The sequence below is a fragment of the Oncorhynchus mykiss genome, chromosome 19 (genome assembly GCF_013265735.2).
Source record: "Oncorhynchus mykiss isolate Arlee chromosome 19, USDA_OmykA_1.1, whole genome shotgun sequence".
In the NCBI taxonomy this organism is placed as follows: Eukaryota; Metazoa; Chordata; class Actinopteri; order Salmoniformes; family Salmonidae; genus Oncorhynchus; species Oncorhynchus mykiss.
Genome location: NC_048583.1, coordinates 41,602,917 through 41,622,408, shown reverse-complemented (window position 1 = coordinate 41,622,408; position 19,492 = coordinate 41,602,917). Strand labels below are relative to the sequence as shown.

The window sequence follows — 19,492 nt, the reverse complement described above, 5'->3', positions numbered from 1 at the left end:
GTGATAAGTACCGTCAGTCTATCGGCTGTGAGATTCTCAGTGTGTTTCATGCTTAATGTTAGAAGCATCCAGAGTCACATGTATTTATTTTCTAAGCTATAGGACACAATATTTGACATACAACAGGTTTTTTAAAATAGTTTGGTCTGCTTTGTGTTTTCATTTTTGCCATGGAAAAAACGTTGTGATACTGGTATCGTCCCGGCCCTTATAAAAGGATGTGAAGTGCAATATACACATAAGGATAGAGAAACTGGTCAGTTTGTATTCTCTCTGTAATGATAACCATTTATACTGTAGGTATAAGGATAGGGGCTCTAAGATAGAGGTCACCTAAAAGTCTCTGTATTGAGTTGCCTTCAGAGGGAAGAGATTTAAAGGCTACGGGTTGTGTCTCTATGGAGACTGTTATATTGGACCTGCTGTATTAAGTGGCACTGCATTAAAAGCAGTGGATTGGCCAGGCCGTCTCACTCCTCCTGATCACCACAGAGGTTCACTGGGACAGAGGCCTCATAAACAATATGTATCTGTGGGCTTCTGTCTTAGAGCTCCACTCCAATGGGTGGGAGGTTACCGAGCCTTTATACCCCTTCAGAGACTGGGACTGGGACTGTGTGTGTGTGTGTGTGTGTGTGTGTGTGTGTGTGTGTGTGTGTGTGTGTGTGTGTGTGTGTGTGTGTGTGTGTGTGTGTGTGTGTGTGTGTGTGTGTGTGTGTGTGTGTGTGTGTGTGTGTGTGTGTGTTTGTGTGTGTGTGTGTGTGTGTTTGTGTGTGTGTGAACGCATCTGTGTGTGGGTGTCTGCGTTTACGTCTATATACACAGAGTATTTGAGAGTGTAACTACCAATTGGATATCATGAAATTGGGGAGAAAAAGGGGTCAACAACAACAACATAATAATAATAAAATAAAAAATTATAATAATAATAACGGGGGTGTTAGAACTTCACTTGCATGATGAGGAAAAGCAACGATGACGTGACTTGTAATCACTAGTAAAAGGCTGGGTGATGTGAGTGATCGTCAGAGACTCTATGAGCCTCTAGCTGTCAGGAGGAGATTCTTTTTTCACGCTGGGCGTCTTATCGTATGTTTTCATACTGACTATCATAATATGTAAATAGCACGCTCTGAGCTCCTAGGATCGGCTCAGCTGTTGTTTACATTTGTGGTTCCCTCTCTAAACCCCCACAACCCCCTTCCCACCCAACTGCGAGGGACACTCCAGGAAGTTTTTTAACGGGCAGAGGGAAAGGACAAACCTCCACTGGTTTCCTTCTCTAATTTGATGCAGTGTAAAAACCCTTATTCAGGTTCTGTGGCCTTAAGCAGCCTTGGAGAAAGTTGGAGAAGAGTCTGGCTGAGTTGGTGTTCCAATGGAATGCACAGACTTTGATTTGTTGGAGTCTCTCCCACTAATCCCTCAAACTCCCTTTTTGTTACCTCTTCTGATTTGCCCCTGTTGTTTGACTTGGGTCCAAGGCCCAGGCAGGCACATCCACCAGCAACATAATCTGCTGTCTCTGGTTGCAGGCAGAGCAGCTCCAGACAAAACTGAGTTCCTAGGGGGAGGATGTGAATGTGGTTAGGGCAGGCAGGCAGGCAGGGAGGGAGGGAGGTAGAGCTATGATCACAAAGGGTAGCCTCCGGGAGGGACCACACCAATGGCCACTGTCTGACACACCTGGAAAATATTAACAACATCAAGGAAACCTCCCAATCACACTGATATGGAGATATGACGTAGTCTACCATGTTTTTTTCTGAATGGGACCATGTTAAGTCTCTCTCTTTATTTCCTCTACAGGATCCTGGCTACGCAGCCTTCCTATTCGACCAGCTCCAAGTGCCAGGGAGCCATGAGGGCTGCTGTCAGGTGTGTTCTACGCCTCTCCACCAACTGAGGCAGGAGGCCCTGCAGACAGTAGGCGCCCCGCCCGCGGCCCTGACCCTGAGCCATGACATGCCTGCTCTGCCCTCCACCACCCTCTCTGGGCAACCTCATAAACTGACACTCTCCTCCTCCAATGCCCAAGTGAGGCAGCCTTCCAAAGCCCATGCCCAAGCCCACACCATTCTGCCCCTGGGGGAGAGTTGGCACAGGGGGCAGGACTGTCCACAGGGCTCCTCTGTCTCTGCTGGGCCCAAGACCAGTGTCCAGGTGACGGTGGGGGGAGGGCAGCTGACTGGGACCCTGGGATCGGTCACTATCCAGGCCCAGCAGTACCTTGAGGGCATGTGGAGCATCTCCAGAGTCAACAACTTCCTCCCTCAGCCCAGCCCAGTATGTATTCAGACCTTCAAAACTCATCATTATCACCATTGCTACAGATACACTATGTCAAAGCACATCTAGGAATATTTTGTATAGACAGCTTGTTACTCTTGTCAATGTTGTTTTCAAAGTTATTTGTGAACCTTGGCTTGAGAACTTTGAGTGAACAAAGTCTGACAATGGAATGATTACATCTCAGACCTTTAGAGAAATGAGAAGAACCTCACTCAGACCCTGGGCCTCAGAACTCTGCAGGAGAGGTGACCTCTCATTCCTCAGGAGTCATTATGGGATGTTGTCCTTTTTATTGAAGAGTTTTCTTCCTGCAGCGAGAGAGAGAGAGAGAGACATCTGGACCAAGCCTCTAGCCTGTCTCTTATATATTGCTGTGACATTCTACACTAGGGAGTCTTGAGAGCACTGAGCAAAAAGCAGTCGTCAATTGCTAATATTTTCTACTTCTGTCATTTTTATGTTCTCAATCAGAAGCTGTTTGTGGCTCCTCCATTTTATTTCTGTTTTGGGTGCTTCTACTTAATATGGCATTGAAAATCGCTGTCTCGAAAATTGCACTCAATTACGGCATCCGTCAGTGTTATTCCTCATTCTGGACTCTGAAGATTACAACCAGGTTTTTCTCTTTAACTGTCAACAAGTGCTTTTAGTGGCAGTTTATGTGAGGCTTCCAGAATCATTTAACAGCATGTGTGCAATCTAGGGCAAATCAAAAGGCCTTGCATATAGGGAGAGAGACTGACTTGTGTTCTCCTATGTGTCTAAAAGCAATTAGAGCCAATGGGAACTAGGATGAAGCTTTGCACAATGCCACACGGCTGGGCCTGGGCCTCCTCAGAGACACATGTTCCTTTAGGATACCACGATACAAACAGCAGAAATGTGCCTGGTGTTACTTTCTAAAGTCCATTTCTTTCATTAAAACAAGATCCCTCAGAATGACAAAAACCTGCACAGACCATAGATGATATGGAGCTGCGCTGTGCCCTAAAGGCAAGTGCTTTAATTCACAATTCCCCACTTGAATACTTTGTGAGACGAGTGTTGAGCTCTGTAGTGCAGACAAAGAAAGTCAGATAGGTGCCACCTGTTTGACAGCAATCTTACAGAGTGTCTTATTCCGAGGGCTTTACGGCTCAGACACACCAATAGCGTTTGCTGGCCGGGAGTACTTAGCACCCGTGAACGCAATTTGTGAACCGTGTGCTCACCGATTTTACAAATAAAATTGCGTGATCGGCAGACGAACGCTAGATTCATTTTCGGTGTGATGTGTGCCAGCCTTAAGGCTCTATCTAGTCTACCAGCACACAGCCCATTATAGGACACCATGAAACTTTCACACAGTGAAAAGGCTCTGGCTTGGAATTAAATGTGTGTTCATTTACACTACAGTTAACAGCTGGGGCAATGGGCTCACTGAGAGGCTGAGTCATATTTGGGTTAAATGGAGGAAACAACACATCCGTCCTCTGGAAGGTCTGCTAGAGAACTCCAGTCTCCCAAAAACCTGATGAAGCAAAATCAAAGCATCTGTTGTTGAATTCCCCCCTCAGTTGATAATTTAACACCTATGAGTTCTAACCTCTGATGTCGGATTTAGTTAGATTAACAACTCCGTCATTCGGAGACAACAGTGCAGACAACAGTGTGAGTAGTGAATACTGAACTTAACAGTGGACACTACAAAATGACTAATTGATTGACACAAATCTGTGATTTGCCCTCTGCTCCACAATCAAATGCACGCTAATCTGCTAAAACCGAGTGCTCTTGACCCTGGGGGTTTAGAGTGTGTTGTTGGCCGCTAGTGGCCCTGTGTGACCTCTCACACGTCTGGTACCCACTGGAAGCCCAATGGACCATCTGGGCTGCTGTCTGCCACAGTACAGCTGGGCCTGCATGGCCCCCTGCCACACAGGGAGAGAAAGAGTGAATGATGGCGGAGAGCGAGAGTGAGAGAGAGAGAGAGAGAGAGAGAGAGAGAGAATGAAAGAGGGAGAGAGAGAGTGAAGGATAGAAGAGGGAGAGAGAGAGTGAAGGATAGAGAACGGAGAGAGTGAGTGAAGGATAGAGGGAAAGAGGGAGTGAAGGATAGAGGAGGGAGAGAGTGAGTGAAGGATAGAGGACAGAGAGAGTGAGTGAAGGATAGAGGGAAAGAGTGAGTGAAGGATAGAGGAGGGAGAGAGTGAGTGAAGGATAGAGGAGGGAGAGAGAGAAGGGATAGAGGAGGGAGAGAGAGAATGAAGGATAGAGGAGGGAATGAGAGCGTGGAGGATAGAGGAGGGAGAGAGTGAGTAAAGGATAGAGGAGAGAGTGAAGGATAGAGGAGGGAGAGAGTGAGTGAAGCATAGAGGAGGGAGAGAGTGAGTAAAGGAGAGAGGAGAGAGATAGAGAGAGTGAAGGATAGAGGAGGCATGAAAGAGTGAGGGATAGAGGAGAGAGAGAGAGAGTGAAGGATAGAGGAGGGAGAGAGTGAAGCATAGAGGAGGAATGAGAGAGTGAAGGATAGAGGAGAGAGAGAGAGAGCCTGAAGGATAGAGGAGGGAGAGAGTGAGTGAAGCATAGAGGAGGCACATTTCTATTTGAACTCTTTTCTGATGAGTCCATCCTATACTGTTCAGTCAAAAAACATTTTCTAGGGCAACATTTAAGGAGAATCAAGAAAGAAATGGATTTATTGTTGTGCATCCCAGTGATCCATCTACTGTATACACTCCTCCTCCACCATTTGTAGTTGTTGCTGAAGCCATTGGATCAGGACGGGCCCAGATTAGCAGGGTTTATTTCACCTCAGCAATAATGGCCTGTGGGACAGTGGGATCAGAGGTCACCGGGGATCCCTACTAGGCTCCGGCTCTGAGAAGCGAATGCTCTTTAGAATGCTGATGGGAAGGGAGTCACTGAGTCCAGCTGGCCTGAGACAGTCTGTATTGAAATCATGCTGCCTCTTCTTCTCCCCCTCATTGCTGGGAAACAGGAGCTATCGTCTGTGCAGGGTGCCAGGGGGTTGGGCGTTGAAGGGTGGTAGGTCCTCTCATTACTGACACTCAGTGTAAATGGCGCTGGACACATGGCACCACTGTCAGTGCCTAATTACCTGACCAGGGCCCTTAACCAGGGACAGCAGTGGCCTTACTGGCCTACCGCCTTGTAGAGGAGGTTACTTGAAGATCTTAAGTCCTGAGTCTCTCACCTGACAGGCATTATGATGTGTTTTTCAAAATCATATGGGTGTCTGTGTGTGTTACAGTGTGCTGTTTATTCTGGTTACACCCCACAACATCCCTCCGCCACCCTCATACTCTACCCTCAATGGGCTCCTCAAACCTGCTGCCATTTTTATTCTAAAACCTGACACCACAATTGGCTTAATCCAGGATGAGCTGTCCAGATAGGCGTCCTGCCTAAGTGTGTGAAGTATTTCAGTCTTTCTGGATGATGTGACATGGGTACACCTCTCTGGTATGGGTTGAGTTCCTGTTCTGTCACGGACACCCGACCTGCTGTTGTGAGTCTTTCCACTCCGCCAGGTGCGTGTGAAGAATCTACGCTCGGCTCATTTCAGTTTGCACCTCGTCTCTCCATCACGCACTTCACAAATCATAACCCTGACATGTACACGTACAAGAGGCCCTCGCTTTCTCACAACCCACCAACCACAATGTTGGACTTTCAACACAGCCAAAATGCCTAAATAGGCATGTTCAATGATTAGTCTTATTTCCATGGATATCCGGAACAACACAACACAGGTGTCTGGCATCTAAAAAAATAAGTCAAAGTGATTATTAATAAGCAGAAGTGGCAAGCTGGTTATGGCTCTCTGAGGTACAGTCAATGAGCAATTCCCTTGGGATTCAAAACAACCACATTTGATTGTGGTGATCATGACAAGCTTATAGTGTCAGTGCTTGTGCTGAGATATAACCCTACTGCCGGAGGTGCCTGTGTTCATGTGAATGTCTGAATGTATGTCGCTGCATATTGATGTATAGCACTCGCATGTCAGCTATGTCATATAACTAGTTCAGCTGTCAGCCTCCGTTGATAGATGGCGCACACCGGTAGAACACTTTATAAAAATACCGTAAATTATGTTATTTTACTTACCAAACATGAATCTAGGGCAACCATTGAGTAAGTACATTTACAAAGGGACTGGATAGTGTTGACAAAATATATGCTGTGAAGCCTCATGCCGTGTTTGACTCCAGGTTGCTGGTTACCCAGTGTGGAGGTGTCACCAGGATAAATGTAAATGAAAACTAGAGGCTTAATTCGACCATTTGTTTTGGGCTGACCCACAAAACTGGTTCTTGTCAAGTTTCATTGATCACTGTACAGTTGGATATACTCGTGGTTAGGGTGAGGATTAACCCTGTGTTGTCATGGTGCACCTGGTAGGAACAGGGATGTGTATTATGGGCTGCCTGGGTGATCAGTGGACTGTCAGAGATAGACCAACTCTCTGGCCCCCTTCCCCCAGACTAGCACTCCGAGAGCAGTCTGTGACCTGCCTCATCACCCCTAGTCATTACCACCCCTGGGGCCTGGGGCCTGGGGCCAGGCTGAGGCAGCATCCTTCTGCTCCTGACTCATACCCCAGCTGGCAGGCAGCGCTGCAGACAGGCTATGCTCTGTTACCCCTCTACATCTGCACCTTAAGCATACCTTCACAGAGCAGTAGTCATCATGGGCCTATCAGAGAAAAGGGTTGTGTCTACTATGGTATTCCACTGCTTATGGTTTGTGTGTAGATATGGAGATGTCTTTTGTTGTTGGATGGTAAATATTTATTTTCCTGTTTAAATCAAGCTGTGCATTACAAAGCTGCTCACACATGCCAAATTAGCTGCTGATGTATGTATATGGCCAATGATTTAACAGCTAAACTGTAATTGGATGTTGGTTTTCACTTAATTATCATTCACACCGTGCATCCTCCTTAGTGTTGCCAGAATCAAGCAGTCCAGTCCAGTCTAGTCTAGTCTAGTCCAGTCCAGTCTAGGACAGTCCAGTGTAGTCCAGTGTAGTCCAGTCCAGTGTAGTCCAGTCCAGTCTAGTCCAGTCCAGTCTAGGACAGTCCAGTATAGTCCAGTCCAGTCTAGGACAGTCCAGTGTAGTCCAGTCCAGTGTAGTCCAGTCCAGTCTAGTCCAGTCCAGTCTAGGACAGTCCAGTGTAGTACAGTCCAGTCTAGTCCAGTCTAGTCTAGGACAGTCCAGTCTAGTACAGTCCAGTCTAGTCCAGTCTAGTACAGTCCAGTCTAGTCCAGTCCAGTCTAGGACAGTCCAGTCTAGTACAATCCAGTCTAGTCCAGTCTAGGACAGTCCAGTCTAGTACAGTCCAGTCTAGTCCAGTCTAATACAGTCCAGTCTAGTCCAGTCCAGTCTAGGACAGTCCAATCTAGTACAGTCCAGTCTAGTACAGTCCAGTCTAGTCCAGTCCAGTCTAGGACAGTCCAGTTAAGCGCCCTTGCCATCCCGTGGGGAGTTAGTTGTTGCTGAGGTGAATAACTGACACCCGTTTACTGGGATTGCCAGAGCAGCTGCCTGCCCATCTGTGGCGGAGGAGAGGAGAGAGGGAGTAAATGGGCTGGAAGAGAGGTGTTGGGGTCCAGTAGTGGTGGTTAACTCTTGAGGCCCACTCATTGCTAACTCTCTGTGTGTCTCTCTGTCGGTCTCTCTGTCTCTCTCTCTCGGTCTGTCTCTTTGCAGGCACAGGGTCTGATGGGGGACGTAGAGAGGGATGTTCCTGTCCCTGCTTCGGAGGCCCCTGTCCACAGCTCCAACTGTAGTCTGACCCCCAGCCGACAGAGGAGCTCAGTCCAGCTGGGACAGTGTGACGTCACCCCCCCTGCCCCTGGCCACACCTCCACAACCACCTCCACTCAGAGTGCATCTGCTGCAGCCTCCTTCTTCATCAGGTAACCCCCGTCCACAGTACACAAAACCTGCCTTTCACTCAAATCACACCTGAAGAGAGAGTCTGACACAGGGCTGAGAGTGATGATGATTATGGTCTGTTGTGCTGTATCATGTTGGCTTTAAGGCGTGTTTGGTTGGTTGCCTCTGTAAGGCGTGCTTCTGTGGAAGGGATCTGTGTGGTGACTTGTCTTCACACAATGAGGTCATGGTTCATTATTGCGCTAGAGTCTAGCGTGATGTGGTCCTATTCCATGAAGATGTTGTCCTTGCCATGGTTGAATTATGCCATGATTTTAGGCTGTGCTGGAATAGTGTGTGGAATATGTAGTGAGTGTACATTTATCAAGGCACCAGTGCCTATGAATGGATAATGTCTCACAAAAGGGCTTAGGTTCAAGCAGTTTGTTCTTCTTTGATGTACAGCTGTGTTTTCTTTGTTTGGCTCTATTTAAAGTCAGTCAGTTTTGCCTCTCGTGCAGTTTAGCTTGTATTCAGTCTTGCTATTGTCTAAATTCCCAATGAGGTGTCTACTGCTCCGTGTATGTAGTCAGCCTCAGCAGACACTCAGTGCTCCATTTGGCTGTGGCAACACTAATGCTCTGGGTGATATGTATGCCTTCACTGGGAGTACAGACAGCTCTCCAATGGCTTCTCTAATGCAGAAGGATGTCATTGGTAGATTCTCAGGCAGGTTGATCAGTGTGTACATTCACCGTCCCTGTACAGCCTCAACTCCCCAAGGAGCTGTGTGCCCTAATGAAAGTTAGCCTGAGGGAAACTGGGGGAAGCTGGTAAGGATGATGCATAGGGCTGTTAGCGTGTTGCACCCTGGGAGGCAGAGGACACAGGCGAGGGGGACGTTGTGAAGTGTGACAGTATGGCTCAGCTTTCTCTCCAAATGCTCCAAATGAGCTCCCCTTGTCAACTTTAGCAGGGTCAGAGTGTAGGACTGGGACGGTGGGGCCTCTCCTTTGGCAGGGAGGATATTCCAAATGCTCTTCTAAATGTGTCACTTCCTGTACATGTCACTTCCTGTGAGCGAGGCGGTGGGTCATGCGTGAACAACGGCGAGCTGTGACCTAGGTATGGACAGGGTTAATTTCAGAAGGTGATTTATTATTTCTACTGTTTTCTTTGGACAAGGGCTCAAAAAGCGAAGGCTGAACAGCCATGTTGTGTGTGTCTCTCAGAGGGAAACAGAGGGAAAAGAAGGGAGAGGGACTTGTTTTCCCCCTCGTTTGCGTCCTGGTGGGATAGGAGGGGAGGTGGTGTAAGCGTTGAAGGGTTCCTCCTTTCATTTCATCCCAGAGATACTTCCCTGCCAAGAATGTGCGTTGTTTTGCTTGGCGAGGAGACGTATGGTGATGACAGGGCTCAGTCAGCTTTAAACAGCATCACATTCCACAGGTACAGATACAGATACAGGAAAGGACGGTGGACGGCTAGGTGGTGGGGATGCACTGGGCTGGACTGGAAGAACACCCACTTCCTCAGTTACTGCAACTGTTGCCTCCACAAGCACCTCCACTGCTTCCATTATTAGAATGTAATCATCATCATCATCTTCATCTTTACTCTAACAATGTAACAATCTGAAGACCAAATTAGCCTAATCACGTTTTGAGGCTGATTGAAAACTAATTTGTAATTAATATTCCTTTTTGTGTCTTCCAAAGATAAAATGGGTTAAATCCATGTGAAAGTGCTCAGAGAGCAGGATATTTGCTTCCCTCTGGAGTGTAGCTCCACAGACATTCAGGAAAGCTGTTCAACTCACAGATTAGATTTTTGTTAGAATGCAATTATGGAGATTCTGAGAAGAAAGAGAAGAACGAGAGAGAGGGAAAGAGAAAGAAAGAAAATACTGGTTCCTCACAGTGATTGCCTCTGGTGCAGATAAATAAATACAAATCAAGCATTTGAATTTATTTTAAACTTGTTTGTTCAATTGAAAAAACATTTTATTATAAATGTTAATTTGATACCCCATAAACTCCAACTACCATTACTATTCTTGTCAACTGCTGGGAAAATGTTCCCACAGAGCATTATCTCATGTGGCTCCCCTACTCTCTGCCCAGGTAAAATGGTTTAGGTTGAGTCCCCTCTCCATAATGGGAAAGGGAAAGGTAAAGGGGGATACCTAGTCAGTTGTACTGAATGCCTTCAACTGAGATGTGTCTTCCACATTTAACCCAACCCCTCTGAATGTCTCTAGTCATTATGTAGACAGGAAATGTGCCTCAGTATGAATTCAACAATTGAAGCTGAACTATTGCTACTGTTTCATGACTAGTTTCTGATTCCTCATCCAACCTCTTCTCCTAAGCTTTCATTTTTTCCTTTTTTGTTCATAAATCAGTTATTTTCTACAGACACATGAAGAATGGGTCTTATAGCGCCAGTAAAAATAAAATGTTCACATTACCGTAGAGGTAATGTTCAATGAAATGAATGCTTTGGTCAAAGCTAATAAAGATGTGTCACATACAGTTAGGGCTGGGAGATATGGGCAAAATATTATATCACGGTATTTAAATAAAAGAAATTGGACGGTATGATTGTATTTTTAGTTTTTGAATAACAAAAGTTCTACATTTGTTTTATGAGTAATGAGTGATCCTAGGGTGGCAACACATACATTCTAGGTGATATCAATGAGTCTGTAACAATGTGCACTGAGAGTCGGGAACCAAGGTCAGAGAAGGAGTGTTTTAATAAATAACCGCAAAACAAGAAACACGAACAACACACAGACTTGACACCGGAACAGAAACAATAACGCCTGGGGAAGGAACCAAAGGGAGTGACATATATAGGGAAGGTAATCAGGGAGGTGATGGAGTCCAGGTGAGTCTGATGATGCGCAGGTGTGCGTAATGATGGTGACAGGTGTGCGCCATAACTAGCAGCCTGGTGACCTAGAGGCCGGAGGTCGTTTTTTTGTTGAGCTTCAGCTCAAACGTTAGAAGAGTTATCCAATGTGTTGGATAAGTAAACTTGTATTTTTTCCCTCACTTTGATGGAGTAGTAGTGTGTCTCAGCTGGACCCTGAGGGAGTGCCCTCTGGGAAGACTGATTGGCTAGGCCTTGCTCTGAGCCGCCACCCCCCATTCCCCAATGTTGTAGCTGAGCGCACACATTTGGCTGGACTCATTTCATGGCCAGAAAGCATTTCAAGTTCATTTATGGAATAGGAGTTTATATGCAGTTTCACGCCCGGTTTGAGGTGGATGTCTGCTTAACCTTTTTTAATTTGTTGATTGTTTTATACTGTTCAATTCAACTTCAACCAAAACATATTTCAGCACTTTTATCAGTTCTACATTTCCTTCACTCAGTTGCAGTGGTGGAAAAAGTACCCAATTGTCATACTTGAGTAAAATTAAAGATACCTTAATAGAAAATGACGAAAGTGAAAGTGATTCACCCAGTAAAATACTACTTGAGAAAAAGTCTAAACATATTTTGTTTTAAATATACTTAAATATCAAAAGTAAATGTAATTGATAAAATGTACTTAAGTATCAAAAGTAAATGTAATTGATAAAATGTACTTAAGTATCAAATGTAAAAGTATAAATCATTTCAAATTCCTTATATTAAGCAAACCAGATGGCACCATTTTCTTGTTTTATTTAAGGATAGCCAGGGGCACACCACCACTTAGACATCATTTACAAATGAAGCCTGTGTGCTTAGTGAGTCCTCCAGATCAGAGGCAGTAGGGATGACCAGGGATGTTCTCTGGATAAGTGTGTGAATTTGACCATTTTCCTGTCCTGCTAAGCATTTAAAATGTAACGAGTGCTTTTAGGTGTCAGGGAGAAAGTATGGAGTAAAAAGTACAGAATTTTCTTTAGGAATGTAGTGAAGTAAAAGTAAAAGTTGTAAGAAATAAAAATAGTGAAGTAAAGTACAGATACCAAAAAAAACGACTTAAGTAAAAATACTTTCAAGTATTACTTAAGTACTTTACACCACTGCTCAACTGAGATAAATACAGTACATGCATTTGCTAGCTAGCTATTGGCATTAGCAGCTAACAATTAGTGTCTCACAAGATTTAGGGAAACTTGCTAAGAAAAGACAAACTAGCTGTTTGCTGACGTAAGAAACAAACTAATAGTGTCATTGTAGAACGCTAGTAGATTTATATTAAGAAGCAAAGTGAAAACAGCATCGTTGTCATCAACATTGTTGCATGTGCTGCATTGACCATGCAGACTGAATGCAAGTGTCTCGTTGAGGAACAACCAATGCGCTCCTTGAGTGACAGGGGGCGTGGCTAACCATGTGGAAAGTAGCACAGAGAGAGAGAGGAGAGAGATGACTTAAGTAGCGAAGTAAACTATACAAATTGACATTACACATGGCATATCACATTTAACAAACCAAACATTCAAATCCCGGTATAGAAGGTAAAGTAAAAACCCAAACCAGTCCCTACATCAATACCGGTATATCATAAAATACGGTGTACCACCCAGCCCTACATACAGTACCTTCGGAAAGTATTCAGACTCCTTTACTTTTTTCACATTTTGTTAGGTTACAGCCTTATTCTAAAATGTATTAAATTGTTTTTTCCCCTCATCAATCTATCCACAATACCCATAATGACAAAGCAAAAACTGGTTATTTGAATTTTTTGCTAATTTATTCAAAAAGGAATAAAAAAGGAAATATCACATTTACATAATTATTCAGACCCTTTACTCAGGACTTTGTTGAAGTACCTTTGGTAGCGATTACATCCTTGAGTCTTCTTGTGTATGACGCTACAAGCTGTGAAAACATGTATTTGGAGAGTTTCCCATTCTTCTCTGCAGATCCTCTCAAGCTCTGTCAGGTTGGATGGGGAGTATTGCTGCACAGCTATTTTCAGGTCTCTCCAAAGATGTTCGATCGGGTTTAAGTCCGGGCTCTGGCTGGGCCACTCAAGGACATTCAGAGACTTGTCCCGAAGCCACACCTGCTTTGTCTTGACTGTTTGCTTATGGTTGTTGTCATGTTGTAAGGTGAACCTTCGCCCCAGTCTGAGGTCCTTGCCGCTCTGAAGCAGGTTTTCATCAACGATCTCCCTGTACTTTGCTCCGTTCATCTTAGCCTCGATCCTGACTAGTCTCCCAGTCCCTGCTACTGAAAAACTTCCCCACAGCATGATGCTGTTACCACCATGCTTCACCGTAGGGATGGTGACAGGTTTTCTCCAGATGTGACGCTTGGCATTCAGGCTAAAGAGTTCAGTCTTGGTTTCATCAGACCAGAGAATCTTGTTTCTCATGGTCTGAGAGTGTTTAGGTGCATTTTTGGCAAACTCCAAGTTGGCTGTTGTGCCCTTTACTGAGAAGGGGCTTCCGTCTGGCCACTCTACAATAAAGGCCTGATTGGTGGAGTGTTGCAAATTTGGTTGTCCTTCTGGAAGATTCTTCCATATGCACAGAGGAATTCTAGAGCTCTGTCAGAGTGAGCATCGGGTTCTTGGTCACCTCCCTGGCCAAGGCCCTTCCCCCGATTGCTCAGTTTGGCTGGGAGACCAGCTCTAAGAAGTGTCTTGGTGGTTCCAAACTTCTTCCATTTCAATGCTGCAGACATTCTTTGGTACCCTTCCTCAGATCCATGCCTCGACACAATCCTGTCTCGGAGCTCTATGGACAATTCCTTCGACATCATGGCTTTTGCTCTGACATGCACTGTCAACTGTGGGGCCTTATATAGACAGGTGTGTGCCTTTCCAAATCATGTCCAATCAATTGAATTTACCACAGGTGGACTCCAATCTCAAGGACGATCAATGGAAACAGGATGCACCTGATCTCAATTTCTCATAGCAAAGGGTCTGAATACTTGTGTAAATAAGCTATTTCTAAACCTGTTTTTGCTTTGTCATTATGGGGTATTGTGTGTAGATTGCTGAGGATTTTTATTTATTTAATCAATTTTCGAATAAGGCTGTAACGCAACCAAATGTGGAAAAAATTAAGGGGTCTGAATACTTTCCGAAGGCACTGTAGTTTAGTGTTACACTTTTACAAATCCCCATTCAACCCTTCTTCTTGCCCTATCAACCAGAGTGTACTGAAAGAAAGATTGATCCGGATCAATAATGAGATGGCCAATAAAATAGCCTGAAGACAGTAGGTGTTAAAGGTCAGGGTCTGTCCTAGCAGTGGTCTCTCTGTGTGTGTGTGTGTCTGTGTGTGTGTGTGTGTGTGTGTGTGTGTGTGTGTGTGTGTGTGTGTGTGTGTGTGTGTGTGTGTGTGTGTGTGCGTGTGTGTGTGCGCACGTGCCAGTGTTTGTATCTCAGTATAGAGAGTGAGGGCAGTAGGGAGTGCTCATTCAGCTCACTAGCGTGCTGAACACTGATTGCTTTGTGACGGAGCATGTGATTAGTCCATTGACACAGCGTTCAGTAATGAGAGCAGGCACCGCTCACAGCAGGGGCCCTGGCAGCTCAGCTAAATGACGTGTCTCCGCTGCCGCACTGACCGCCCTGCTCATCCCTCTGTTCCATTAATACCTGCTGATTGGGAATGAGGTGTGTTTCTATCCCTAAGGACCCATGCAGGGAGGGAGAAAAAGAGACAGAGAGAGGGGAATGGAAGAGAGAGGGGGAATGGAAGAGAGAGGGGGAATGGAAGAGAGAGGGGGGATGGAAGAGAGAGGGGGAATGGAAGAGAGAGGGGGAATGGAAGAGAGAGGGTGAGGGAAAGCAACTGGAATACTAACCACAGAGCAGTTCTCCTCAATGCTCTGAACTACATTTGCTGTTCTGAGTAACAGAGAGCAAACCGTAAAGCTAAGAGGAGTGTTTGCTGCAGAGGCGGTTTGCAGAGCGGCCAGAGGAACAGGGATAACAGCTGTTAGGAATGTGGCCCTGGAGGAGTGTCAGCACAGGAGGAAGTGTCTTTACGGCCCTGTGCGGCCCTGCAGCTGCTGCTGCCTAGGTGAGTGTGTGTGTGTACTGCTGTAATCACTGTGATTGTGGGTTGGGGAAGGCAAGGCATTATCCTGTAATTACAGTCGAACAATCCAGCCTCTCCCCAGACAAGACCTGCCTGGTCTTTGTGTCAGAAATGTAAAGTGCTGCTTCATTACTGAGGCTGTGGAAAGTAACCATAGAAACAACTGTTTTGCCTCCTTATGACTAACATGAAAGCTGGTCAATGAACATGCAGAAATATGTAGATGTACTCAGAACACATGATTCCCTGTGATCCATGGTGAATGTATTGGTTTGACTTACAAATGGGTAATGTTTGGCCGTTGGGATCTCCAGCCCTGATGCACTAATCAAACTATGAGAAGATCTCCATACAAATACCTTAATCAAAGTTTTGTTGCAACAACTTCCTCTTAAAAGCTGTGGGCCCGAACTACAATTCATTAAAGTATAATCAAGTGATTGTTGTATGCTGTGTGTGTGTGTGTGTGTGTGTGTGTGTGTGTGTGTGTGTGTGTGTGTGTGTGTGTGTGTGAGTGTGTGTGTGTGCGCGTGTGCGCGTGTGTGTGTGTTTGTGTGCTAATGTCCTTGTGTTCTTCCTGTGTGAGGTTGTTGGTGGGGGTTGGTTTGGGGTTGGGGTTGTTGTAGTGGTGGGGGTAAGTGTTGGGGGCAGGGACGTGGGGGTGAAGTGTAACATGGGCCACTCACACCCACACTCCATTTTGACTACAGAGGACACAGGAGAGAGAGGGAGATACTGTTAAGGCGGATGCAGAAGGGAAATGCAGTGTGTTTGTCTGGCTGTGCTGTGAGTGACAGTGGAGATCTGTGTCAGGGATAAATTGTCAGACAGATTAATGCTGAGTGGAGTTGCGGAGTGGCTCTACTCTGCTCTGGGCTGGACCTGCTGGCTAGGGGATTTAGAGACTGAGTGGACGAAGGCAGGGGAGTGGAGTTCTGAGCCTCACACACTCTCTCACACACACACACAGTCAGCATGCTCGGGGTGATGCTCCAGACCGCCAGCTTCAGGAGGAGGAGGTCAGGACCTGTGGAGGGGAGCACCGGACACACCACCACCATGGGAATCAAGTAAGTCACACACATACCAACTCAGGGCTCAAGGAGAACTTAGTTTAGATGGGCGATGCAGCTGCAGTGTTTGGGTGTTTGCGCTCCTCATGTTAGTGCTGCAGTCCGTGTGTAGTGTTGATGTTGTGGTGGAGTTGTGTGATCCCTGAATCCATGGTAAAAGGGTAATGGTTTGGTTGCTGAGCTTCACAGAGATGGATGTTTCAACAGATGGGAGAAAGTGAGCAGAATGCTTAGTCAGGAGAGAACGCTGTTGAAATGCAAGTTAAGCCTCAGCTTTATTATGAAGAGAGTAAGCGGAGTGGAGCTGCATAGTTAATGCTAGCTTCTGTGTTGAGCATTGCCTGACTGGCAGGGATTCATTTAGCCAAACATTTAGTTGTATTGTTGTTGTTTTTCCTTGTTTTTTTTATTTTTTACATAGAATCTGTTGATTCTTAGCTGTTGAACACGTCTAAGGCCCTAAATAGATCAATAGAAGCTCTGGAGAGTTGGTAGATAGATGATGGTTGGTAGAGGATGCTTTTGGTCTCTTTGTTTACTGTCGGATGAAATACCAGCTGGTATTTTCCTGTCATAATCAGGCTATCAGCCTGCTGGGGCTAATGTCTGGCAGTGGAGAGCAGAGCTGAGCAGTCGTAGCAGCAGCAGCAGCAGCTGAGCCTGGGGAAGGGACTCTAGCCCTATAGCCTCCGGATAAGGCCAGGTGTGAAAAGCTATCAGGGCCCTGTCTAGCGTCATCAGTGGGGAGGTGTTGATGGAGATCCAGCCTAGACCCACCGCCTCTGGGATTTGCAGCAGACCAGCAGGTAGGTCCCTTCCTCTCCTGAGGGGCCTACTACTACCACCCAGTCTAGCACCAACCAGATGGATCACCCACATCCCTTCTACCCCAATATCACACCTTCCACCCCTTCCTCAAGCCCCTGTCTATTGCCCACACCTCTACCCACCTCTCAGATTCAACCCCAGTCCCCTTCTGTTATAATGTCAGATGATAGATCCCCTCATTTGCTAATTCATATTTTAGGTTTTATTTAGTATTGGCAGCTTTAAATAGTTTTGGTTCTTGTTTTCTTGGAGGAAATTTGAGGGAGCTAGGTCATCTTCAAACAACCCGAGTGTATCCCAAATACAGACTCCCTCTCAAGCCAGTCGTACTTCCTCTGGCTATCCTGGGAGTACAGTCTGCTGCACAGTGGAGATAGCGCCACCTCATCAGACCATCACTGAGGAGCTCCACCCGTTACCACTGCTGTGGTATAGACTAGCTCTGCCTTCCCTTGGCGCGACTCTGCTGTGCCCCCTGGGTGTCTGTGTGAAGGCCGGTGTTGTGACGGCCATGGTGGAGGAGGTTGTGGCTGTCACCCTGCATGGTAAACACATCAAGAGAGAGGACTGGTGTAGGGGTGAACAGAGGGAGCGCGAGGGCTGTGCTCTGGGTCCACTGTGAGTTGGCTGTTTGAAGTTAGAGAGACCCCCGAGGAGGGCGCTGACTACCACCATGTCTACTTCCCCTAAACTCCTGAGTCAGTAAGTCTGGTTGGCCTGGCCCACTCACATAGGGGGGGGGGGGGGGCTGACAGACAAAGGCTGAAACGCTGACTCAAGGCAGAGCTATGGCTAACACTGGGTCATAGAGAGCCCTGTATGACAGGGGAGGCAGTGGACAGGCTGTGACAGATCCCTTTCACACAGGGGGAAACGAGGGAATGTTAGAATGGAGACCCACTACCCACTACATCCTGTGTGCCTGCCACTTGACATAAGAGTTGCTTTGTCTCTTCGTGTGCTGTTGGTGATGATCTGAAAGGCCAGGTTGTGTTTGATGGTGTGTGGGCAGGAGACAGACTGTGGCCTCAGCATTTAGGCAGTACATGACCAGGCCTGCTAGGCTGTTCCTCTACCCACGGCCAGCCAGGACTTCACCGTTCATTCACACAGACGATGAGGCCACTAATGGAGGGACATGGGAATCCTGCTGGGCTGCAGGGATCTGGGCATTAGTTTTCAGTGTAAATCTCTATGGCATCCCTCAGTTAGAGGTATCATGCAAATCTATTATTATTGTTCTGGAGACAAGAGAGAAAAGCTGGAATAAGAATACAAGTTAATTGACCAGTAGCTGCCTGCATGGAATATGCGTTGAAGAATGTTATTACCTATTGTCTCCCTGTGATCCCTGATCCCATGATCCCTGGCTTTACTTCCTCAGTCTGCAGAAACAAGATGGCTTCCGGTGGGCTGCTGTGTTTCTGTGTCCTCCAGACCCCTGCTCCACACTGTCAGCCCTGTCTGTCCCAGGTCCCAGCCTTGCACTGCATATTAATAATTAATAGCTGCTTAGGCCTAATCTGTGTGAGTTGATTTCCCCAAACTGTAGTTCTCTATATATCAGACCAAAGCGATTCTTATTCACACAAGGACAGAGAGCCATTTGGGGGATAGAGAACAAGAGAGCTATTGTCAGGCCAGGCAGTTAAGCTTTTACCTCATCATCACTAACAGAGTGAATTGCTCTACCACTGCTCCACCAACACCTCTCTACTGTCCTCCTGCTTCTCTAGCTGGCTCGGGGGCTTGGGGCCTGGCTGACTTTACAAACAGCTGTAAAGAGAATTATACTTCTCTGCAGAGAGGAAACCAAGCAAAGTGAAGGTGGACAGGGATTGTATTGACTGTGATTGTCTACCTCCACTATGGGAATGCACTTACGTACATCTCTTGCTGTTCTTTCAGCTTGCCTTGGCTGGTCGCTACTGTTGTTCTGCTACAGGGTCCTCTTTGTGTTGTGTAACACTGGTCATGGTTGGAGTTTTGAATCAGAGATGGGACAGTGTCTCTTATTCTTGGTAAAGGATCTAAAATTGGATCAACATAAAAACAGTTGCAGGAACACGGTTTATCTTGTATTTCTGTTTACAGCCTGCCTGCCACTGGCTCCATACAGACTGTCTAGGTGTAGTGGATTATATAGTGTGTAATCAGTTCATGACCCAGCACGTGAGAATCTGCTTCAGAGCTGACTATGTGACTTTGAGTGTGTGTAGGTGTGTATGAGGATGTGTGTGTCAGTAGGCGACATTGTGAGTGTGATTTAGGTGTGTGTGGGGGGGGGGGGGGGGGTGTAAACCTTTTATTAACCTGAATAATACTGTAGAAGTCACTGACCCCTGGCACTTTTTTTTAACAAATGTCTACATCTCTAGCCTCATGTGTTGGTTTGGTACAGCT

The 19,492-nt window shown here is 46.2% G+C and overlaps 1 protein-coding gene across 4 annotated transcripts in view; it reads left to right on the top strand.

Annotated features, from left to right (window-relative positions):
* The window catches only part of LOC110498352 (kinesin-like protein KIF26A), a 132,517-nt gene that overhangs the window by 72,648 nt on the left and 40,377 nt on the right, over positions 1–19,492 (top strand). For all 4 annotated transcript variants that reach the window (XM_036954833.1, XM_036954831.1, XM_036954832.1 and 1 more), the window contains 2 exons: positions 1,810–2,286; positions 8,011–8,219. In XM_036954833.1, coding sequence (XP_036810728.1) covers positions 1,810–2,286; positions 8,011–8,219 — 686 coding nt within the window. The remainder of the gene's footprint in view (positions 1–1,809; positions 2,287–8,010; positions 8,220–19,492) is intronic.